We start from the raw sequence: 25,544 nt of genomic DNA on the forward strand, positions 1-25,544 counted from the left end.
ACAAGCGCTACTTAATGGAAACTTAAAAGCTTGTGTTTTATTGAAGAAGCAGCTGCATGATGCTTCCAGCGCAAGTAATGACGACGGCGTAATATGTTTGCAAATCATCTCTACGTTAAAAATTTGGTCCTGTGCAGCCGCGATGGCGCGCTATTTGCTAGTGGCCTGCTACTATGGCAAATTCGCTAGACAGGCTTGACACAAATGATCTTGGAGTGCCGTTCAGTTCATACGTGAATTATATTTCGCGCATTTTTCTGTAGCTTGCACAGAGTTACGCAAAGCATCGCTGATACACGGTCTATCAGCTGAGACCCTTTGCGCTGCGACGAGAAATGAGGCAGCGAACATTCAGCAGTTTCCATTGGTTGGGAAAGTACTTTGGCTCGATATACACTTATTTGACAATCAAGAGTTCATCCGGTGAAAGCGGCACGGGGAGTACGTTTGTGCGTCTTATCTTTTCCTGCGCGATTTCACGGGTTTATCTTCCCTCCACAGCCATCTTTGATTGCACGGTGCGCCACCTATAGGCCGTGGGCATTGCGTATACTCTTGTTTGCAGATGTAAGTGCTTTGTGAACTCATTAAATGTGAATAAAGTGTCTCGGAACTCTTGAACCCTGCACTGTGACAAAGCGAGTGAGTCCAAATTTTCACCTAGGTGTGCCGGGAACCAAGTGATCGTGTGCATAATTATGGTCCTGTTCTTAAGAAGGATATATGCTTCTTCCGCTATGGAGCCCGAGGCAAACGCCCTGAATGCCGACCTCGAATCGGAGATTTTCCTCTTCTTGTCATCCAAGAAAGCAAGAGCAATAGCAACCTGCTCCACTTTAAAAGAGGTGGTCCCAGTCAAGGAGGCCGATGACATTATTTCACCTGTGTTATCTATTGCGACCACATCATAGTGAAGTGAGCGTTCACATTTTGCCGCATCCATGAAGCAGACCGACTTGGAACATCCTTGAACTTCTTCAGGATCGCAATCGCTCTTGCTCTACGCCTTCCCTCATTGCGCTTCGCGTGCATTTTTTGAGAAATTGGTGCAACAAGATTCTTTCCTCTTCCTGAAAATACCCAAATCACCACGCTTGTCACGCAAATACACGCTTGGTAAGAAGAAAAAATAGCAACAACACGCTGCTTCCTCCATGACAGGAATCGGTATAACACAAAAGTGATACGTGTCTTCACAGCGACAGCGAAGCTTACCGAATTTCAGAAAATTGTGCTGGGTAAATGTTGGAAAAATGAAAAAAAAACGACCATAGGAACCCCAACTGAGTTGGTCTGGAAGCTGGTAAACTGTACGAATGCGTTGGCACGACTATAACCCTGAGCTTGATGAAACAACATACCGTAAGTCCGCGAGCAGCTTCCTCACCGCTACCTTCAGGATATTTAACCCTCCATGACCTACGTAATGTTCTTTAACTGAGTGACCGAGTCAACAATTTCATACTCAACAGGAAGCCCGAGGCAGGTACGTTTTACGAAAATTAGGGAAATCATATTGCTCAGCATTGGTGAACCAAAAATAAAGGGAACATGTTGGTAAATAAATAAGCAATTTTCCTGTGCGGTGCACTTATGGTCTTCTCAAATGTATGCGTAGAAGCGCTTTGAGGAGAGCAGACACTTATTGAATAAAAAATGATTGTATTAAGAATATAAAATGAAACAATTTCGGCCTTACAAAACTCAGCTACGTGATGATTCGGCTTCACTGAGAGAGATGGCGTATGAACATTTTTGTTGGCGCCATTTGGTATTTAAACTATAAGCTCAGGCCCAACAATACGGATTTCTGCAAAGCGCTAGCAAATACGATTTGACCTATGAAACGCTTAGAAAGATAAAACATTCCACTTAACACTACATCTCGATAACATAGCAAGAATTTAGGACAGCAACTTATGTGCACTCTTCAAAATATAAGTTCCAGCTTTAAGGAATTGCAAACATATGAACGCAATGCAAAGGGTAACTGAATGCAGGAACAGCGCAACCTAGAAGTAGTTACTTCGTAACTACGAAAGCGAAAAAAAAACAAGGACAGAAAAGAGCGCTGACTTCCAACAAAAATTTAATATCGGAGTGATGTACATATATAGGCGAAAAATGAGAAAAATGGGCATGCGTAGAAGGGTGCAGGAACAACTACTGCGATACAATGTCAGCAAAACTCAGTTAATCGAGCGGCCTGATTTCTGCTGTTGCAGAAAAACTTTTGAAGCAAATTATAAATCAAGGAGGGCAATCTCAGCCTCAAAGTGCGTCTGTTCCCATGAAATATGTTGCAGTTCCGTATCTGCATAACGTGTCGCATCGGCTGACAAAAATCGGTAAACGCGCTGGTGTCCCTGTTATTTTTTCCGCCCCAGAAAAGCTTACAAAGCTTTGTAAGCTGGGGAATAATCCAGCTGCTATTAAAGGAAGATGCACTGTGAAACACAGAACGCGCTTTGTACCTTGTGTTATTAGTGTCGTATATCTCATTCCGCTTTCGTGCGGAATGGTATACATAAGGCAAACCGGAAGGTGCCTTAATGACCGTTTAAGAGAGCACAATAACAATGTACACAACGTAGTTCAAGGACACCTCGGAATCCACTGCCGAGACTGCGGCTGCGTGCCAGTTTTTGAGCGTTGCGAGGTATTAAGCAAGCACAACTCGCAGGCCACGCGTGAGATAATTGAAGCTTATCAAATAAACAAGTTTGACGGTAAATGTGTAAGTTGCCCATCGGTTGCGTTGTTGCAAAAGGAGATTGCGTATCTCGATCTTTTTTAAGTTACATATGTATTTGTTTTTTTTTTCAGCCCATTCAACAAGAGACAAGAGTTTTGCTGACTTTGTATCACACTAGTTGTTCCTGCACCTTTCTACGCATGCCCATTTTTCTCATTTTTCGCCTATATATGTACACCACTCCGATATTAAATCTTTGTTGAAAGTCAGCGCTCTTTTCTGTCCTTGTTTTTTTCGCTTCCGTAGTTACGAAGTAACTACTTCTAGGTTGCGCTGTTCCTGCATTGAATTATGTCCTACCAACTTGCCCAAGGTTCCACGCTTCATAGGAATGGGTAAGCTGTGTTGACAGCTTTCTTGATTCATTGCAACACTTATGCACAGGACACTGTTTTGCGATACGTCACAAGTGACGCCACATGAAAGCGACGGGGGAGTGAACTGCTGCCATGATAACACGAGGTTCTGGAGTCAGAATAAAATTCCTGTTGGAGTTCCAATACGTATGAAATGAGGCGACGAGTCGAAGAATCTAAATACCCAAACATCCTTTTTGTTTCTTTTTTATGCTGGAGCATTATTCTTTTATAAATTCGAGCAAATGAGTCTCAGAAGATTGGAAGTTTGCAAAACCGCGCTATAGTTCAAATAAAACCCATTGTTGCGATGTAAAAGCCTTTCGATGTGGGATGTTAATATTCTCTATCAATTTAAAAAAATATGCATGTTAGATAGGCCGCAGTTCCGATAAGATTACTTGTTATCGCATTCTTAGCTAGAGACGACCTTTCCCATTTTCTAGTATAAAGGTAGATTGTCATATCATAGATTGAGAAATAAAATATCGCGGAAGCTTTGACATCAAGCTCTAACAAAGTGGTTCTAATTTGAAATATTTAAAATTGACAAATTACTTAATGCGGCGATTTCTCATGGTTCTGTACAAGTTTATTCAAAATCGGAGATCACCTTCAGATCAGTAGAACAGTCTCCTTTTCTAAGAACACGTCTAAAAACACAAGTAATGGCCAGACGCAACTCGTCAATCTGTTTCAGAGAAACATTTTTCAACAACGTCAAATATTGCACTAGCGCTGAAGGTTGGCATTTGGCGCCATAAATTCAGTAAGGCGGCAGTTCGCGACAAAAACGCTCATGTGCAGCTGTACATAGATCACTGCTGGAAACGTTTAAAAATTCGCTGCATGACCCGCAAGACGAAGCTTGGCCACCCTACATAGAAACTTCTTGTTTATGAACGCTCAAAAAGAGCTCGGTAAACCAAAATTACATAAAGAAAGTGCATGAAATTCAGCTTGTTGGCGCGTGATCATAGCGTAGACGGAGAAGAAAACAAGGAGCACAAAAGAAGAGGCGAACGCACAAGCGCTCACTGGAATTAAGTAACAGTGTTTATTGAAACCAGAACACATAAAAAACGCTACGAACTTTGCGGGGCTTCGTTCCCCAAAGAGGTAACACGCAACATTCCGTTCTTCAAGAATTAGTCATCTTGTTTCCTAAAAAAGTTTTGCCTGGTACTTGTCGGCCAGTTTTGTTTTTTTTTTATTTTAGGAGTTGCCAGACTCGCTTTTCACTGTTTTCATTAAGATATAGCCGAAATTGTTCATTAAATTGGATAATTAGGCACAATTATTTTTTCTATAGGCCCTATTTTAATAAGTTTTGTGTAAAAATCTTTGTGATCATTGAAGCCATGTGTGTAAGCAACAGGCATAGCAGTATTAAGTGCAGATAGTAATACTAAATCTAATATGACTGAACCTTATGTGTGCAAACTATGTGGGATATGCTGCTCTCTAGTTCTGGGCTAATGGATTCCGCCGAGGAGCAGCAGCATGACGACACAATTGGTCAGTGGATATGTCGGGAATAAAGTGACCTAGGATAAAAACAATAGCCGCGGGAAATTGTTCAGTGTAGCCCACCAACCTATGCTTCCATGCGATGCATTCAGTGAAGTAACGAACATCGGGCATGCTATAGAAAGTGTCCTCTAGAGCCAAGGTAGAGGTTTTTGCTTGTGCGACATAGACTCTCTAGTTTCAACAGCGTAACGAGTTCACGAGACACACCAGAACGATTGATGCACCAGAGCGCTACCTAAGCAAGATCTAAATTATTTCAACAGTCGACCTGGTCTGAACAAAGAAAAAGGTGCAAATGCCGGCTTTTGTAGCAATGTGACACGTCGGCTCCTCTTCCTGCTACGGTCATGCTTGTAAACGCCATATTTCTTACCGTTGAGAAGTTCTTTGTTAGTAGCACCGATGCAGAACCATGTCTCGACAATAGCTACAATATCACAATCGCTGTCCTCCAAATAAGCATTCGCTGAGTTTCGCTTGCTTTGTATACACAAGGAGATATTAATAACGGTCACGTTTCACATTGCGTTTTTGATCCTGATTTACGAGACTTAAGGCTTGCGTCTGCCGGGAGTGCGGTCTGAAACATAAGTGGTGTTAGAAAAAAAATGGGCGCCGTAATGTGCATGTTATTTGGCAAATGTCGTCGAAAGACGATAGTATTGCGTCTGGAGAGAGTGAACAAAACGTTTGTTTGATATCTGCGCAAGAAAATTGGTGAATGGTATACTGGAGGCGCTGCGTTAGAGTGCCTCGAGCGTGCAGCGGAGGCGAACGAGCGCATCAAGTCACGTCACACGTGAAGCATAAACGCTATCTGGCAGTTATCTCGGAAAACGAAGCGTGCGGCTCTGACATGAGCGTGCACGCCCGTCTCAGAGGTGATAAGGTGTAGAACGCAAGGCGACGGGTAGGTGCCACCACCTACCCGTTGCCTTGCGCACTTGCCTTTTCGTGCAAGCGTTGCATGGTCAGCGCATCGTGATAATCACTAGGGTGTTTGAATTACTTATGTATGCCTTTTCTAGTAAAAGACGCACATGCAGAATTTATACGTGTTGTTATGGTGCCTCAGGTATTCGCGCAATTATTGCCTTTAATTGAAAATCGCACAAGTATGAACGCTGAACCTTGAGCAACATTGGTGGGCGCTGCGGATGGGGTCGGCCGTTTGGGATATCGGCTGGTGCCGTTTATAGTACCCGGAATCGTTAAGGGTGGACCAACCGGCCAATGAACAGCCAGACCAAAATATTTGCGTTGAAGGTCCCCAAGAAAGACTATCGTGTTTAAAAAACTAGCTCACTAATATATAAATATATATATATATATATATATATATATATATATATATATATATATATATATATATATATATATATATATATATATATACCCTCCAGACTCTTCTTTATTGTCTTCAGTATGTGCCCCACAACCTAAACTTGACTGGTGATGATCAGTATGTACAGATGAAAAGATTGGACGCATAAATAAAGCTCACACTTATTTTTCCCGCACACTTGAGCAGCCGGCCCGGACGAGACTTGGGCGGAAAAGGTACGGCGAACAAAGGGTTTAAGACGTCAAACGTGGACTACCTCGGAGGCACGATAATGACGGTCCGAGGAATCCTCGACGGGAGTGACAAGGTAATTGACAGGATATGTTCATTCACAAACAAAGTAAGATCCCAGAAAGCGTGACTGAAGCTTCTCACACAATCCGGGTGTGCGAACAAGCGTCCAAAGTAGTACTTCATCTCCAGGACGGAAGGTGACGTCTCGACGAAAGCTGCCATAGCGTTGCTTGCGGTCTAGGTGACTGGCCTCCGTGTTGAGTTGAGCACGTTGCCGTGCCTCAGCGAGCCTGGAGACGAAATGTTCTGGCGTAGTCGTGGGTGTTTTTGTCGTTACATTGAAGAAAGAGGCGTCAATAGTGAATGTCGGCGCACGACCATAGACGAGGAAGAAAGGTGAATACCCGGTGGTTCGTTGAACAGCGGTGTTGTGTGCAAATGTTACGAACAGCAAGATATCATCCCCGTTATCGAGGTTCGGTCCGATGTACGTGGATATCATGTCGATTAGAGTCCGGTGGAATCGCTCTGTCAGGCCATTTGTCTGCGGGTGGTAATCGGATATGGTCTTATGAACTGTGCCACAAGTTTTTAGGATTTCGTCGAAAATCGCGGACAGGAAGGCCTTGCCTCGGTCACTCAACAACGCGCGAGGTGCATCATGACGCAACACAATGGCTTCTAAAAAGAAGGCGGAAGCGTCTGAGGCAGAGCTAGTGCGTTTGAGGAGCAGTCTCCGCGTATCGTGTGAGGTGGTTGACGGCTGTGACGATCCAGCGGTGGCCCACTCGAGTTACGGGAAGTCGCCCCACGAGGTCTATTCTGACAACAACAAAAGGTGTATCGCGACATGGAATGGGTTGTAATGAGCCAGCCGGAGCTGAAGTTGGTCGTTTCCGGCGTTGACAAAGTGCACAAGAAGCGACATAATTAGCCACAAAGGTAGAAAGACGAGGCCAGAAGAAATGGCTCCTAACGCGGTTTTAGGTCTTTTGAAATCCTAAGTGTCCAGCTGATGGGTTAAACTCGTAAAGCCCGTCCAGCGTCGCAAACGCTGTTTTCTCCTTGTCTGCTTCGCGCATAGGTATTTGCCAATACCCGGATCGGAGGTCGATGCTGGAGAAATATTCTGCGCCTTGTAGGGAGTCACGGATGTACGTCTTTTTTTGTGATCTTATTGAGCGCTCTGTAAGCAACATAAAAGCGGACAGAGCCATCATTTTTCCGGAACAACACCACAGGAGACGACCAAGAGCTAGATGAAGGTCGAATAATATCCCGGTTGAGCATGTCGGCCACGTTTTCCTAAATTATTTGCCGTTCCGCTGAAGACAGACGCTATGGGTGGCGGCGTACAATGGAGCTACCTTAGGTTTCGATGCTGTGCTCTGCAACGGAGGTGCGGCCCAGAACTTTGGAATGTACATTGAACGAAAGGCTGTGCTTTTGGAGAAGGTCTAAGAGGTCTTTCTTTTGCACGGCAGTGAGGTGAGGACTTATGGTGTCATTTAAAGCAACAGTGGTAGCCTTCACATAAGTTGTAGCCGACAAAGGCGTTGATTCTGCGTGTAGGGGAACCAGCGAAAAAAGCTCACTGTCAGCGAAGCAGCTCACAGCAGTGCCCTGGGGCAGAAACACTGGCGAACAAGTTGCGTTCAAGGCGGTGACCGATGCTTTACCGTCGTTAATCAGCACAAGGCCGGGTGCTATGGTAAGCCCCGCAGGTTTGGAGCAAACTGATGGAGCTATGAACACGTGACCGTTAACTATAGTATCCGAAGCGATCGAGAGAATTTGTTCATCTTCTAGCCAAATGAAACAATCAGTGGCAACAACGAAACGGAAGCTGTATGGATCGACATAGGATAAACTCTCAGTAGCTGACACTTGAATTACTCGCTGACGACACGATATGAAAGCTGATGGCGAAGAAAGGAAGTCCAATCCTAATAATACTGTGTGAGTGCACAAAGAAAGCACAAGAAACCGAATGTGGTGGAGGATGCCATCTATAAAAACGCGGACTGTGCAAACACTTGAAGGCTGAATAGAGACTCCATCTGCACAACGAAGGGGAGGGCCATCGTATGGCGTCCTAACTTTTTTCATGTGGGCACAAAAGTCTGCACGAATTACGGAAAGTGATGCGCCTGTGTCTACCAGTGCCTCTGTCTGTATACCTTCAACATACCTCAATAGAACATTCGATGGGCGGTCCGGAGGAGTTTGACGCCGTTCGAAAGATGCAGCTTTCCCTCCCGAAACTGCACTGTTTAGTTTTTCAGTAGGCGGTCGGGAATTGAAGTAGAAGGTTGGAGAGGAGAAGAGGAATGCCGCATCGGTGAAGGGGAGCGACGACGTGGAAAACGGGAACTGCCAACTGAGCCAAAGTTCTGCGGACACGGCGACCGACGTGTGCTGTTCTGGTACAGCCGGCGATAGGATGGTCCAGTGGGGCAGAAGTCGTCCAAAGTCATCGTAACTTCGTCTGTTGTCTTGCTGACGGCGTCGGCAAAATCTTGAAATATGACCACAAATGCCGCAATAGAAGCAAGTCGGCCGCGAAGTGCACCAGGCGTTTTAAGGCTGGGAAGATGATCGCAGTGCGAGTGAGTTGAGCAAACCATGTAATTCGGGTGCTGGTAGCTGCATTGGGCTTTGCTGGAGTGTAGGTGTCCTAGCACCAACCTGAGCATAAGTTGGCATGGCCACAGGATATGAGCTCGGAACAGGTGTGACAGTCATCGAGGCCAGGCTTTGCTGGGGCGCAGGTGTCGTTGCAGCAACGTGAGCATAACTTGGAAAGGGCCCGGGATGTGAACGCGGAACTGGTGTACCAGTGATCAAAGCCAGTTCATCCCTCACGACATCGCGTAAACTAGTAGCAGGTGGCGTCGTTCGAATATCAAGGTGGCGAGGTGAAGCCTGTGCATGAAGTTCCTCGCGGATGATAAAGCGGATCAATGCACGCAGCTCTGTTCTATCATAACTTGAGCTCAGATCAGACATATCAGGTTGCACCCGAGTGGTCTGAAGCTCCTCAAAGAACTGACAGGTAGCGAAAACATCGGTTATGGTCTGGGGAATCTGCACCACAAGCGCATTAAAAGCGACAGTCACCATGCCTTTCAGCAGGTGGCGCGCACGGTCGTATTCCGCCGTATAGTTGTCGACGCGGCGGCAAAGGGCGAGAACATCTTTGATGTAAGAAGTGTAAGACTCGCTGGGGCGATGAACACGTGCACCAAGCCTCTTCTTGGCAATATCCTAGCGCACTGACGGGTTGGCTAAAATCTGGTGGAGCTGACGTGTAAAGGCGGGCCATGTCGGAAAATCTGTGGCGTGGTTGAAAAACCACGTTTTTGCGACGCCGCTCAAGTAAAATGCAACGTGGGTGAGTTTCGCAGGGTCATCCCAGTTGTTGATAACACTCAGGCGGTCATACTCCTCGAGCCAGTCTTCAACGTCTTTACCCGGAAGCCCTGCGAACAGCGGAGGATCCTTTTGAAGGCTGGGGACCAGGTGAGAAGGGTTTCTTGGCGGTGGGAGCAGGGGCGAAGCTGGCGCACTGGGCTGGTCGGCTTGCGACATAACGGAACCCAGGTCGTTTAAGCAGCCGCCTGAACGGAGCTCCAGGGATGTGTTCTAGAAGAGGCTGGGGTTGTCCGAAATTGTGAGGCGACGCAGGAACCGGGCAGCACTCTTCACCACTTGTAAGTTGGCGTCGAGTACCCTCAAGACTCTTCTTTATTGTCTCGAGTATGTGCCCCACAACCTAAACTTGACTGGTGATGATGAGTATGTACAGATAAAAAGATGGGACGCATAAATAATGCTCACAAGTATATATATATTAATATATATATATATATATATATATATATATATATATATATATATATATATATATATATATATATATATATATATATATATATATATATATATATATATATATATATATATATATATATACTCTGTTTTCTCAGCTAAGTCAACTCGTTTTCCTCCTTGTTTACCTTGTTGGAAAAAGAACGTCTTGTGTAAAGGCCCAATATCTTTCACCTTAAGAGTCAATTTGAGATATTATGCTTGATTTACACAAAGGCTACTTGTGCACTATAAAGTAGAGGGCACCACTATTATAATTACAGCATAGAAAAAAATTGCTTGCAAATTATACATTCCCACTTTTCGCACAAACTTTGCAAAACAGACTCCTAACGAGATAAAAGGAAACCTCACCTGTGAAATCACGTCAAACTCTGTTTCTGTAGATGTCCTGTCCACGTAGTGCGTTCCCGGAGTCTTTGAATTGAAAGCAAAAAGAAGTTTTAGCATCGATACAAATGCATGCTCAGTACAAGTGAATATTTCAACGAAACAAAAACAAAACAATGTCACCGCCCTTCGCCCATGTTACAAAAAACTGGACACTAAATTTGAATAAATACAACTGATTAGCTCGAGCGAGAAATAAAATATCTTTTATAAGAGTGGTCATATTATCAGTGTAAACTAACGTTAGTTATTCTCAGCTGAAATGAATCTGAACGCTGTGTGCACCAGATACAAAACAAAATTCTCGCTAAACTATCTAAGTTTACTTTGGACTTTCTACATAACATTTTGTTCAAATCACATATGCACTGCATTGTTTCGCTCTCGATTCCTTGGCTTCTTTGCTTGATTATTTGCTTTGAACTTTTGCTTTGATTCACTTTGCATGGGAGACTGCGATTCGTGTATGGGCGTGTCCTATGGCTCCGATTCGCTGTCTTCGTCACGCAGTTTAAACATTTAAATTGATGAATTAATGAATGAAAGAATGAATGAATGATTGAATGAATGAATCAATGAGTCAATAAAACAATCAATAAATCATGGTACCTTTATCTTCCTCAAAAGAATAATGAAAATATAAGAAATATTATGAGCGATCGCCAAAAGTGGCTGGCTGCCAGTCCAATAGAATGGACATCACAATGTAGAGGCTTACTTTCAGGAAAGAAACAATAATGGTCATATAAATACAAACAATACACGTATATCGTTTCACAAGCTCCGTGTTTAACCATGATTCAAAAAGAGGCTTTGGTTGTTTTTAGTGATCTCCTTTGTTATTATGATTAGCTTGACTAAGCCTTCTGCCGCGCAAAGACCTCTCCATTGTTCCACCTCCAATCACCCGGTCATGTGATTGCTGCTCTTGCGTTGTACCCACAGACTTCTTATCACAGTGGCCAATATAACTTTCTGCATCCCCCTTGCGATAAGGCACGTTGCGGGATAGTTGGTTGGGTTCATCATCAATCTACTGTTGTTGTACAAATAGCATGCGTGGTCGCAAATAAAACGTTAGTTGCCAATTAGCGCTGTGTGTGTGTCTCTTCTGTTTCCTTGTAGTGGTGCGCCATAACTATATGAAGGATGAACCCCCTTGCGCGTTTGCGTTTTCTTGGCAACCACTTCGTTGGCCTGAATAAGTAGTGGTTATCCTGTCTATGCGCTATGTGTCATGCCCATGTCCATTTCTCCTTCTTGATTTCAACTATGATATTCTTAACACCCGTCAGTTTTCTGACCCACTCTGCTCTCTCCTTGGCACGTAGGATAACACCTGTCAATTTCTTTTTAATTGCTCGCTGCGTCGTCCTCAATTTAAACTGAACCCTTTTTATTAGCTTCCAGATTTCTGCTCTGTAGCTAGGTACCGGCAAGATGAAGTTGTATACCTTCTTCTTTGCGGAATGTGATAAACTACCATTTATGATTTCAGAATGCTTGATTTAAGATGATGTTCCACCCCCATCCTTACATGTTCCAACTCGCTCTCTCTCGTACTTTTAGAAGCCACGAAAAGTTCAAATGTGCAATTATTTCAAGGAATAAACATGTCAGTTCTTTGTCGTTAAGGATGTTCAGCGTCTACGCGTGCAACGCCAATGAATTTCCTGTGCGAAATCAATGTACCTGATAAGTAGTTACCATTTTGCTCCTGATTTAGCTCGTTTCAAAAACAAACAACAAGGTTCTCACCGTGGCTTCGTAGGTTTCTGGGGCTTCATTTGCTTTTGCCAAGATACCTACAAAAAGAGAACACCGAAATTACCTCGTTTATTATTGGTTCGCAGGTCCATCAAACTTTTTCATGAAAATGGGCTGTCCCAAATAATGTTGTTCAAAAGTATATGCAAGTCTTTTAGCAGTGGCTCCTCCAAGGTACAGCGTCGTACCAGATTGCACTCGCTGATACAGGATTTGCGTGTCACCGCAACTAAGACGTTTTCTATGTACTCTTCTTTGTCATTAGTTTTTCTACAAGAACAAGTCATCCCAAAACACCTGATAAATGTCCAAAAAGTCATTGTACACATCGCAATACATGAATAAATCTTGTTACACTACCTATCTATCCTTGAACAGTATCTTTCAATACATTAAGAAACAAAGTTCGCTTAAACATATTTCCAGAGCCCAAGTCTTGTCCGTCTTCTCTGCTATTGTGCATGAAAACATATTTTTTAATAACCGGCTGCCCAGTTGCAGGCACAGGAAGAGCCTGCTGACACCTCCATAACGTGGTTTTTGGTGCATGCGCGCTGTGCTAAAAAGAAGCGCGCACCTCACAAGAGCCATTTATCCTCACAAAATCATTTTCTTTTTGCCGTCCCCTGTTTGCTTTCTAAAGCTTTGTCACACGAAGTGAGGAAGCTTCGAGTTCGGTCAGGTGCGCAGGCTTAAGAAAGAAACAGGAATTATCAACATAACGCCGGGAAAAACACACCTTCTTTCTCTAACCTTTCTCGCATTAGCCTAATCTTCCATCTCCATCAATATGTAGCCACATTGAAATATTTCGGCATTCTATAAGCTGCCACGCCCCATTCGTCAATGATAAATGTATCAATTTCACTTATTCCTCTCTATATGCACGTCTTCAATATTGCCCTTTTAACGTTTCAACCAACTACAGACACCTACATTTTTGTATGCTCAATAACTGCCTCAGTGTGCCCGCTGTACATAAATTAGGGTAATTAAATACCTTCTAGAACATGACATCATTCCCTAACTCCAAGTGGCCAAATGGCTACAACAGGCTTCAAAATGATCATTTTGAGCTGCTTCACTGAACTGCATGTTTGCGAAATGATTGACAACTATACAATTGTTTTTTTTTTTGACGAACAGGTAGACTGGACTGTTTAGTCATTCACACTTTGCACACTATATGTTGGGACAAACCTAAACAGCAGCGATGAACAATAAAGCACAGCATTCAAGTTCTGCTGTTCACCTTCAGGTTTGACCTAGTGGCATCAAAACTGTCGTTTTGATGCCATTTTAATTCATTTTATTATTCTGCCCTCCTAATTTTGGCTATATTTGGGGTAAGAAGCAATCAAAAACACACAACATGAGCACTCCCTATACAGATATCTATATTATGTTAAAATGATCGACAAAGTATGTCCAGCACGTTTTACTTTGAAGCCCAGCAAATAATCTTGAACTATGCATCCTCAAACACTGCGTAATTTAGGGTTTCCTAAGCTCCATAGTTAATTTCATAGGATAAGTAATAACTTCACGGAAACTCCTTGTCACAACAGACCCTTTTTTGTGAATCACGCGAACTATTCCCAGTCACCATGTCTCGGAATGTGACCATACCAGGCCTCAAGAAGCCTCAAGTTCCATCAATTGCCGAGGGGGGGGGGGGAATTGACAGCCAAAGAAACATAGTGGCTGAAGAATGCTCTCGGAGACGCCAAAAATTTCGCTTTAGTCACCATAGAAAGCTCAAAGTTTAAAGCGAGCAGAGCCACCATTTTTCGAAAAACAAAGAAAATGCGGCTGACTGTCCTGTATGATAATCGGTATGACACGACAGAAAATGTCTTTACAAAGGTATTTGACCATTTATTTTGCATTGTTACAGCAAGAGCAACCGATTGCAAAATCACGTCAGGAACGGAAAGCACCTCGAAACTTGCAGCGCACACCTCAAACAGAAAGCACGCACGAAATTGACATGCACAGGACGACCGCGGAATAATTGTCATGGCACAAGTCTTACTCGTGTGTCAGCAGTGCGCTCCTTTCGTAAACGCAGCCACGTCAGCTTGGTAAGTGGCCTTCGTCCTCTCCCGAATCACACAAGTTTCATAAGCGCGCGCGCAGGAGCGACCACGCTCCGCGCGACCGTGGGTAGAGTGTACTAGTACGTACTGTCCTGGGAGGGTGGGGGGGCTGTGTTTTGTGAAGGCGGCAACCTTGAGAGCACGTCGAACGCGAGACTGGCGCGCCATCCCGCCACTGATAACGTAAACGCGCTAAAGTTTTAAAGATCTGAGGGCTGCCAAACGGTATGTGGTGTATATAAATGGCTTGCCGTTAGCAGACGAGACAACGTACATTTTGTGGCGTAGTGGTAAGATCCGCGCACTGAGTATCGAATAGTTGCTGGCTCGATTCCGCGCAAAGAATATTTGCCTTCTGATTTATTCTTTGCAATCTCTTAGTATATGTTTTTCACGTACGTGACGGAAGTACATCAGCGGTGGACTCTGGCAAATTAAACACTTTTGTGATAAAAAGTGCTCCTTTTCACACACTTGAAGGGTAACTTTGAATTCCGCATTGTGCGTAGTACTTCCCAGCACTAAACTTTTTTAACGATGGCGGTGCCATGTGAGGTCCACTACGGATTTCTTAACACTGACAGTGACGAAGCGAAAACATGCGCGGCCACTGTTCGACAGGGCAGCTGACGCGCTTATGCGCCGGTAGTGTTCATCCGATGGCTGGCGTGGTTCTCAGCATTTTGCTTTCTTTCTAGCATTTTTATTTGCCGATGTAAGTCACCGTAGTTACTGTAGGTATATTCATTGTACGGCTGTATGGCGCTGCAGGAACTGTCATACCGGCGATGGCATTGATTTCTGCAAGTTCCATGCATGGTGATGACAGGCCGATTCGGTTTAGTAATGCGCGCATATTTGTTATTTTTGGCGGTGATTTAGCTTTCACACTTTGTTACCGCTGTCAGTGTTGTGAGTGATTGATATGTGAGGTTTAACTTCCCAAAACCACGATATGATCATGAGAGACGCCGCAGTGGAGGGCTCCGGAAATTTCGACCACCTGGGGTTCTTTAAAGGAACCGACAACTGCCCAGAACATGAAATGATATCTTTGCTGGTGAGACGTCTCCCGCTACGCCACCGATTACCAAAGAGAGGGAAGACCACTCAACCCCTTGTCTGTCCGGTTCCCTCTTGGCTACGTGTCTCAATCACTTTCCACATACAGGAATTCGTGCTGGGGCCGGGAAGTAAGAGACGCTACGACCTGTTTCTGTTTACTGATTCATTAAATTTAATACTAACTGCAAACATCGTATACCCACGTACATCAACCACTACACAAAATTATAACACAAGATTCACACACTCGCGACGTGCGACGCAGGATACATAAGGGAAATAACTTTGACAATACAATGGTGTGACGACACAAAGTAAACACAGGCCGACACAAATGATAAAGTCATTAATAAATAAAACCGCGCAATGTCTCAATATGCCGCATCCCTTCCCGCAAAGCTCGTTTAAGTAAAGGAGGTGAAGTTCGTCTCACGAATGGTCCATGTGGTCAGTCTTCACCGTCTTCGTCGTCTTCGTTGTCTCTCTCGGCGATTTCCATCTTAATATTCTTTCATAATGTCTCGCATTCACTCGTTCCCTCGTTTCCCGTCTCTAACTTTCATTTCTCGTCATATCATCTCTGCCTCAGTCATCATCCCATCGACTCTCATTGCTATCTCTTCACATCGTTATCTTCCTTTTCCATTCCGTCTCTCTACCATCTCGAGCTCATCGCATCGTATCTCTGACTCTCTTCCCATCGTATCTCTGACCCTCTCGTATCATCTCGTAGTCCTTTTTTTGTAGGACCCGACTCCACCCTACCGGGGCACCAAACCAGTCGCCACTCCACGCCGCATATCTTTCTGTCAGTCGGTGTGTGTCATCTTCGACGGCCGCTCCCACGGCCCGCACCAGTAGAAAACCCTCTCCCAAACAAAGCTGAGCAAGTAACAATGTACAAACTCAAGCCTCAGGGAGAGTGATGGGCGAGCCGTCCGAAGACACTTTAATTACGGGCGAACAATGGTCCCGATGCTTCCGGTACTTGGTGAGCCGATGTCCAGACCACGTCTCAACGTTTCCATGTAGCTCGGTGTCCCCCGCGAAATTCTCCGTAGCCGCCGCTTCTTCGTCATTCACCGCCGCGGGCGGCCATCCGCGCAGAACGCAGTAATGAGCCCTGGAGCAACGGAGGCTGACGGAAAGTCATACTGGTCCTGGCACAAGTGCTGCGGCAGAGTCGCATTCCCCGAACCAACAAAAGGTGCTCTGCTGCTCCCCCATGCCACAAATCTGAAGGGTGCGCGTCGATTATCTCCACCTTACACTGTCACACGGTCTGTAGACGACAAGGTGCCACCCAGTCCTCGTGTTTGCGCGGGGACGTCACAGTCCCTTCATCTTGCAGAAGAATTCTCCCAGGGGGGAAAGTCGAACACGAGAATTGCGGGCGCATAAAGCCTTCGGGTTGCGCAGCGAATTTGAGACATTGCGGCAGTCTTAGGAATACGATATGCGAACACAGCACACTTGTGATTCAGCCCTGGCGGTAGTGCGTCGCTGAGAGGAACCAATCTGTGATTGTCGCTGAATCATCACCCACCACGAAGTGGTTTAATTCCGTATTTCTACCGCGCACAACACACTTGAAACCTTCAGAATCACTGCAGAAACTTGTGCATGACGCGTGTACAAAACGCACACTGGTCACAGCTGCTCGTCGGAGGGTTTAGCACGCAGCGTTCAGTCATGAGTACGGAAGGTTCACTACAATGCGAGCACAACACACACTTCGCCTGCACTGTCCACTCTCGGCACAACCAAACAGAGTGTACACACATTTCATTACGCTTTCATTCCACACTTGCACAAAATTTTAAGACCTCGAACATTTCAAGCCAGACGAAAAGCGGGAAGGCGGGAGAACATAGGTCATACAGGCAGCAATAATGAAATACCCTCGCGTACCATCTCCTGCCCGGCCTCTGCTGCACCTGTCGGTGAAAGTAAAGGACCTTCAATGTGAATTGCGTGTTCAGATGGGCTGAGAAAGCAGCGTATATTCTGTCCTATACAACTGTGACATTGGGCGTTGTACATCAATACCGATCAAGACGTTCCCTGCCTCCTAACGAGGTGCGGCACTTCCGTGCGGGGAGACACCATGAACCCATTTCAATTTGAACTTTCTAAACTTTCTCGATTCTTAAAACAGTCCCTTTTTCACCTTCCTTTCCGACAAACGGCGAGATCTCGGCTGCCTCAGATTCACTGACTCTATGTTCTTCCCCCATCATTAGATATTAATCGATCCCTGGAGGTACCACTTACTCAGGGATCAACATCAGATACCGCGAGCAACATAAAATCACAATAACCAAGTGAGGCTACCTGCTTCATTTGAAAACACCATCAACAAAAATATAAAACAAGTGTACAAGCCAAAGTAAAACAAAATGAAAAAACTTAAACTTCGACACAAGGTCTTCACAAAAGTAACATGCACAATGACCGAGTAGAAATTATAGGACATAAGATGGCTTACAACATTGCGGACTGTTATGACCCTGGCCGATCCTCGAGCTCTCAGCGTCTACCTGTATGCAGACTTCTTCCCTGACCCTGAGTCCCGGACCCTCGTTGGATGGTCGGAACTTCCACCTACTCAATTCAGTCGCGGAGTGAGGCATGTGCGAAGCCATCTGACAAGACGACTGCTGCGCATGTCCGGGTTTGGTGCGGTGTACATCGAGCGTGCTGCAGTGGCCGCACAAAAACCACCCCGTTGTGATCTAGGCATTCCTCAATCTCACTTACTCTCACTAACGTTCGGTCTACCGCCGTGTCGACCAAGACTTCGACAACTGCATCCTCAGAAAACCCATTCTCATTCAAATCCATATCTGCCACTCCTACTGGTGATGCCTCATCGTCTCGGGGAACCTTCGAGGTAGAAACCGCAGCAAAACCGTCTGTGTCCGCTCTAGCAACCTCGACAACTTTTGTTTCACCCAGTGGCACCAGCGTGCCAGCGTTCTCCCCAAACACACACTCACCCAATGGCGGAACATCCTCCTCGATCACGGAAGTTACACTGACCAAATCCACACACGGTGAACCGCGGCTCGTTTTTACGGAGCTTCTTTCATCGCGAATATTTACGGTCGCGATTGACCTCTGTGCGTCACCGTCATGAGGAGGAGTTGCGTCTAGGTTTTCAGATTCAATTTTTGTCACCATCTCTTTGTCTTTGTGAATGCGGCTGTCACCCATCGGATTCCAATTTCGTCGCCGGTACCGGTGGCATTCTCGCCGAATGTGACCAAACCTGCCACAGTTAGAGCACCCGCCGGCATAAGGGAGTTGCTTCGGGAATTCCTGACAATTTTGTTCCACCTTATTGCGTACTGCCAAGCTCTCCACAAGTTTTTCGAGGCGGTCAAGGTAGCCATGCTTCTCATGAACATTCGTGTCCTCTTCTACGTATCGAATGGGTAACGAATGGCTGCTCGACACTTTCTCATTCTGTTCCTCCTTGACCGCTATGGCAATGGCCTCGTCAAACGTTTTTGGGTCTCGAGAGAGAACAAATCTGCGTACCGGATCCCTATGCCCTAATAAAAATTGCTGGTGCAATTGTTCGGCTAAAATTTCGCGGCGAAGTGAAGCTTTCACCGGATCCTGACTATCGCAGCTCGCCAGGGTGGCGGTCCCGAGGATGCGCAAGCGACTTGCGAATGACCTCACCTCCTCATCTGCCTTCTGCCTCGCGTTTAAAAACCGTTCCGTTTTAAAGATAAGTGGTTCCGTGTCGAACCTCTTGAGGGCCAAATATTTGAACTCGGAAAAAGTTGTAGCCGCAGCGACGTCATCATCCCACCACGCAAAATCGTACGCCGCGCCTACCATCTTGCATCGTGCTATGCAGACGAGCTCACTATCCCGCCATCCACCCAAGCGACCAACCTGCTCCGAAATTTTCAAGAAGACCCCAACATCCGGAACCGTATCACCTCCCGTAAACGACGGAACCATGTCCGCTAACATTAACGCTCTCATTTCTAGTGGGTCGTCTCTGTTGGTCATCTTGGTAGTCTGCTCGTTCATTTTGCCGCCTCTCCTTCCCTAGTACGAGGGTGAAATATCGCACCGTTGCCCCAGCAGTAATCCCACCACTGCCACCATTTGAGACGTCCCCCGCTACGCCACCGATTACCAAAGAGAGGGAAGACCACTCAACACCTTGTCTATCCGGTTCCCTCTTGGCTACGTGTCTCAATCACTTTCCACTTACAGGGATTCATGCTGGGGCCGGGAAGTAAGAGACGCTACGACCTGTTTCTGTTTACTAATTCATTAAATTTCATACTAACTGCAAACATCGTATACCCGCGTACATCAACCACTACACAAAATTATAACACAAGATTCACACACTCTCAACGTGCGACGCAGGATACATAAGGGAAATAACTTTAACAATACAATGGTGCGACGATACAAAGTAAACACAGGCCGACACAAATGATAAAGTCATTATTTATTAAAACCGCGCAATGTCTCAATATGCAGCATCCCTTCCCGCAAAGCTCGTTTAAGTAAAGGAGGTGAAGTTCGTCTCACGAATGGTCCATGTGGTCAGTTTTCACCGTCTTCGTCGTCTTCGTTGTCTCTCTCGGCGATTTCCATCTTAATATTCTTTCATAATGTCTCGCATTCACTCGTTTCCTCGTTTCCCGTCTCTAACTTTCATTTCTCGTCATATCATCTCTGCCTCAGTCATCATCCCATCGACTCTCATTGCTATCTCTTCACACCGTTATCTTCCTTTTCCATTCCGTTTCTCTACCATCTCGAGCTCATCGCATCGTATCTCCGACTCTCTTCGCATCGTATCTCTGACCCTCTCCTATCGTCTCGTAGTACCTTTTTTGTAGGACCCGACTCCGCTCTACCGGGGCACTAAACCAATCGCCAGTTTCGACGCGGCATATTTTCTTGTCAGTCGGAGTTTGTCATCTTCGACGGTCGCTCCCGCGGCCCACATCAGTAGAAAACCCTCTCCCAAACAAAGCCAAGCAAGTAACAAAGTACGAACTCAAGCCTCAGAGAGAGAGGGGGGCGAGCTGTCCCAAGACACTTTAATTACGGGCGAACAATGGTCCCGATGCTTCCGGTACTTGGTGAGCCGATGTCCAGACCAAGTCTTAACGTTTGCATACAGCTCGGTGTCTCCCGCGAAATTCTTCATAGCCGCCGCTTCTTCGTCGTTCACCGCCGCGGGCGGCCATCCGCGCAGAACGCAGTAATGAGCCCTGGAGTCACGGAGGCTGACAAAAAGTCATGGTCCCGGCACAAGTGCTGCGGCAGCGTCGCATTCCCCGAACCAACAAAAGGTGCTCTGCTGCTCCCCCATGCCGCAAATCTGAAGGGTGCGCGCCGATTATCTCCACCGTACACTGTCACACGGTCTGTAGACGACAAGGCGCCGCCCGGTCTTCGTGTTTGCGCGGGGACGTCACACTGGGATGCAAAGATTGTCCCTTATATTGACTCAAACCAACCTTGTTCTTCTCGTGAGATGTTGATCTTTATTTTCATTTCTTCTTTGAAAATTGCGAAAAATGGCCTGTGGCGTCTCTGGTGGCAAAAACAATCATGAATGCCCTGTCACGTGACCATGCGTTAATTTACACGATTAACAATTTAGAGATTAGTGCTGCAAAATGTTTTATTCTTTAGAGCAAAGGGTAATATTTTATAATATTTCAGATTTTTTGTATAAGCGTGCGTTAGTAGTACGCATTAAGTGGCGATGCATGTGCGTGACATATGCGCAATTCCGTTTTCGACTGCTTGGCTTGGCCACGAGTAACAAATGCAGAGAAGCTCTATAGAGCCACAGCGTCACATTGTAATGGCTTTTTATTTTGAAAAACAGTTGTAAAGCGCAGAATAAACGTGGCTGAGCATAGTTCCAGGAAATCCTGCAAAATAAGGAAAACGACACCATGCATAGGCCACCAGAAAGGCTACCAGCATCGCTATCCATACTCACTGTTGCCGGATGAAAAGGCACTACTGTGTTCAGAGCCTTTCAGATAGAAAAATATTGCTTACGAAAGGACTACGAGCTCTTGGGATTAACTACTGCAGCTACGATCAGTACGAAGGGTGCACGTTCTATCGTGCAGAAAGAAACTGGATCGAAAAAAGTCAGTTGTCGGTCCTTTTAACGTGCATCTAAATCTCAGCACACGGGCCTACATCATTCCCGACTCCATCGGAAATGCAGCCGCCACCGCCACCGGGATTCGATCCAAGACCTGCGAGTCAGCAGCCGAGTACCTCAGCCACTGGACCACTGTGGCGGGGCTGTCGCTGTTGAGTATTTGTGTACTACGTACATTTGCACTGATGCTGCACGTGTTCAAATGTTTGCGCAATTCTCGACTTTCACGCCATCGTGATTTTCTTGCGAAAAACCCCATTTCCTTGTGTCCTCCACTTGACCGCACAATGTCGTTATTCAATAAAAAAAAGGGAGGGGGTGTTAAGCCGTGCTCGGCAAAACAAGAGCTGAAATTCGAAGCTTTCACGTAAGCATCTAATGCTGATCTTTACGACTGTTTTATAATAAGAGTTCCTACAAGCGAGACACGCTTTTTCCATCGTTTTGCCTCTGAAAACTGAGGCGGGCTGTCTGCGAACTCGCGATAATGGTTCTTACACGATAGACTTATTTTTGCACTGAAACATGATTGCTGGTTTGCTGTCAATAAATATTATTGTTCCCAATACACACACTTTAATTGTTTTTACCGGTGCCAGCTCCCAATTAATGCCTTTAGGATTCCATGTAACCTTTGTACGCACAGGTACTGCGTTTCAAAGGGCGCTTTGGCATTCTGCTGGGCGCACACTGCAAAATAAATTACTCCAAGATCGGAGTAAAACATTTGTCCTCTAGCGGGCCCCCTATTCGGATTAATTTTTGCTCCAGACCTCCGGAGCAAAGTGTTTACTCCGGCTGGCCGAAGCCATTGTGTGGCACATCCGGAGCATTTTTCACTGATATTTTACTTCGCCCAGCCGGAATAACTGCGTGGTGTTGATGGAGCATTTTTTACTGGCCTTTTCGTTCCGTCTGGCTGGAGTGATTATGTGAAACATCCGGAGCATTTTTCGCAGGTTTTTCACTCCTGCTATCCGGACCTTTTGAGGGGCACCTCAGGAGTATATTTTAAGAATGCTTTCACTTCGTCCGGATGGAAGTTTAGTGATATGTACCAGTATAATTTTAAAAGTGTTTGCTCCTCTCTTTATTTATTCTATGCTGATCATGTCGCGCGTCAGTTATATGAAGTAATTCTCAATTCTAATGCTAGCACTGCAGAGTTACAGTGTATTTTTTTCCACGGAGCTCTATCAGATGAAATTCAAGAAAACACTTGAGTTCTTATTCTTTGATTTATTCAAAATGAGCAGTATTTCCGGCTTATCACGCATCACTTAGTAACAGAAGACAAGAAGAAACAAACATGCAAAAAGCCACCAAAAATAAAACAAAAGAAGACAGATCGCATAAAATCAACAGCACTCAAGTTTGTTACGCAGCGCTTTGAAATGAAGCCCAGAATATCTAAAATGATGCAGGACAAATGAAGAAAGCGTGGCCACCGAGAACAACTGTTCGCCATCCCCGTAAGACCATCCATCGGGTTTATTGACGATGCAAGGGTTCAGCTGACTGTTTCCTGCATAATTAAACAAAGAAAATATTTACACATGGAAACTGCAAATCATGTGAGTGGCACGAAATCTGAGGACACTGAAGCCACGGGTACTCGTTAAATAATATAGAGTCTGCGAGTACACCAGAATAACTGGCCTCGTAAACCAACCACACAAACACAAAAACACAGGACCAGTGTTCAATATCACGAAGTCAATTCTATTTACTCCGGTGTAAGACAGCCAATACGCCATAAAAACACATGTTCGTGGGGCGAACAAAGTTCAAAATGATTGAAAGTTTCCTATATATTTCTAAATCGATAGCCCTACTCTTGCTAAACACTCGAATCCATTTTTTTTCTGTACAATCAGTGAACTTTGGTACTCTCGAAGCCAACATCGGGAACGCCTCTCCAGATCATTTACTAATTTTATCAGATAATACAACTGACATTACACGCACATTTTAGTTGGTGCTCATCGTCATAATTGAAGCAAATTACACCCTTACAGTTTGGATGTTTGCGGCCTGTCTTTAAAAAAAGCGTACCTCATTCTGACCTGCAAATTATTTTTTGAGAGAAGTTGTCACTGTTATTGTTTTCTTTTTTTTAATTAGTACTGCTCACTCTGTTTTGCTACTTGTCGATGTGAACATTTTCATAGTTATTGCATGCGCATGTATTGCTTCAAAACGAACAGCCTCAATGACAAAATAAAGAAATGTTCACCACTACGTGACAAAATACTTAGCCAAAAAAGGTACTAACATCAAGCCGCCTATTTCAACTGCATTTTCTTCATATACTGGCAGAAATAGGAGAAGGTCAACCAGTTTACTCAACTTGCAAGTTCGTGCATACGTCGGAGGTCATGGAAGGTGATTCATTAGGCGTAACGACGATGTCACCAGGATTCTAGGAGTTCTTCTTTCCCCTGTCTTGTTCACAGGCCAGTGTTACTGGTTCTAGTATTCGAGCCCTGTTCGTAAGAGGGAGATAGAAACAAGTGCTCTTTTTTTTTCAGAACGAAGGTGGACAGGACAGAGAACATTTTCAGTTTTACTTGTGTGGTCGGAAAAACTTGACTCCCCCTCCCCAAAAGAAAACTGCATTCACGGCCCTGCCAGCGGGACTGAAAAGAAAAAAATTGAAAAAAGCTGCATTGTGGCACTGCCCTTTCCTATTACGAACACAGAAAATTGAAAATTTGGCTAGTTTCCCGAGACGATACCCTATCTTTTCTATCTTACTCCCATAGTAAGTGACTTTTGAAAAAGGAAAAGGAAGAAACAAGCGTAGTTCCGTTACTGCCTCTCTCAAAGGAGGGCACCTCCACAGTTCTGCGCCGGGGAAGAGGGTAAGAAGGGATTAAAAAAGATAGGTAGCAATTAAAGGCATAGAGATAGAGAGAGGGGCAGGGAGAGCCACACACGGATGTAAGGAAAAGGTAGGAAAGATCGACACATTCGCAGAAGTCCGAGGACGGGGCACCACTCGGCGAAAGCTCTTGTCGGCGTCAGGAGATGGCGTAGGGCGAGCTAGTCGGCCAGAGCTGCGCTGTCGTTCGAGATCGCGGGGGCAACCCGGTCGGCACGAAATTCAACGAGCTAGCCTAGTCTTATAATCATGCCCCTCCATCCTACGTTGAGTTGTGTGGTCAAACGGGCTGCAGCAACAAGTCTTTACTCCCTCTCCCTTTTTTCCACAGAAACATCGGGCGCCCCACAATCCTTGTGGACGACAGTTTGCGTAAAATATGTACAAAAAAGAGCACAGGCTGTGTCTGTCTGTGCTCTCTTCCTTCTTGTCCTTATTGTTGCGCGAAACTTCATTTACAATGGAATACCAACTCGCCCAACGTTCAGTTCTTCTCAGCTCTACAACCTGATTTGCCTAGCTACCCAACCATTCCTTCTTTACGCATTACTCCCCACTGGTCTAGTCAGCTGCTATTCTCCCTCTCTTGTTCAAAAAGCAGGCCGACCCCCGATAGTTAATATTTCGGATAACACTTATAAAAAAATCACCAAAAGAAGTGAGTGTAAAAGTTCTAAACAATTGCACCAAACCAATTGCCCTAGCTTAGTTCACTACATTTAAAAAGAATTGCTGCTGATTTCAGTTATTCATGTTTTATTTGTGCAGCTTACATATTAGATCAATATAATTTACACGCAGTGATAGAACTTGACCCGGCGTTTGCTATTATGAAAAGCGGGCAACTATTACCGCTTTTGTATGATGACAATACCACAAATATTTTTAACCTCTTAGGTTTGCTTATACCAATTATTACCAATTATAAAATGAGCCCATGACCATGAAATTTTCTATTATTGCATATCTAATCAGCGCTCTAAATATTAGAGTGGTGTGATTAAAATTGCCGAAAGATGTTCAGAAAAAGACTCGTAGACGAAACAATGC

At 45.1% G+C, this 25,544-nt stretch overlaps 1 protein-coding gene across 4 annotated transcripts in view; it reads right to left on the minus strand.

Annotated features, from left to right (window-relative positions):
- The window catches only part of Mp (collagen XV/XVIII-type protein multiplexin), a 731,849-nt gene that overhangs the window by 422,127 nt on the left and 284,178 nt on the right, over positions 1–25,544 (minus strand). For all 4 annotated transcript variants that reach the window (XM_075880876.1, XM_075880875.1, XM_075880877.1 and 1 more), the window contains 2 exons: positions 12,263–12,309; positions 10,469–10,531 (listed from right to left, as the gene is read on the minus strand). In XM_075880876.1, the coding sequence (XP_075736991.1) occupies positions 10,469–10,531; positions 12,263–12,309 (110 nt within the window). The remainder of the gene's footprint in view (positions 1–10,468; positions 10,532–12,262; positions 12,310–25,544) is intronic.

This window comes from Rhipicephalus microplus, chromosome X (genome assembly GCF_043290135.1).
Source record: "Rhipicephalus microplus isolate Deutch F79 chromosome X, USDA_Rmic, whole genome shotgun sequence".
NCBI lineage: Eukaryota > Metazoa > Arthropoda > Arachnida > Ixodida > Ixodidae > Rhipicephalus > Rhipicephalus microplus.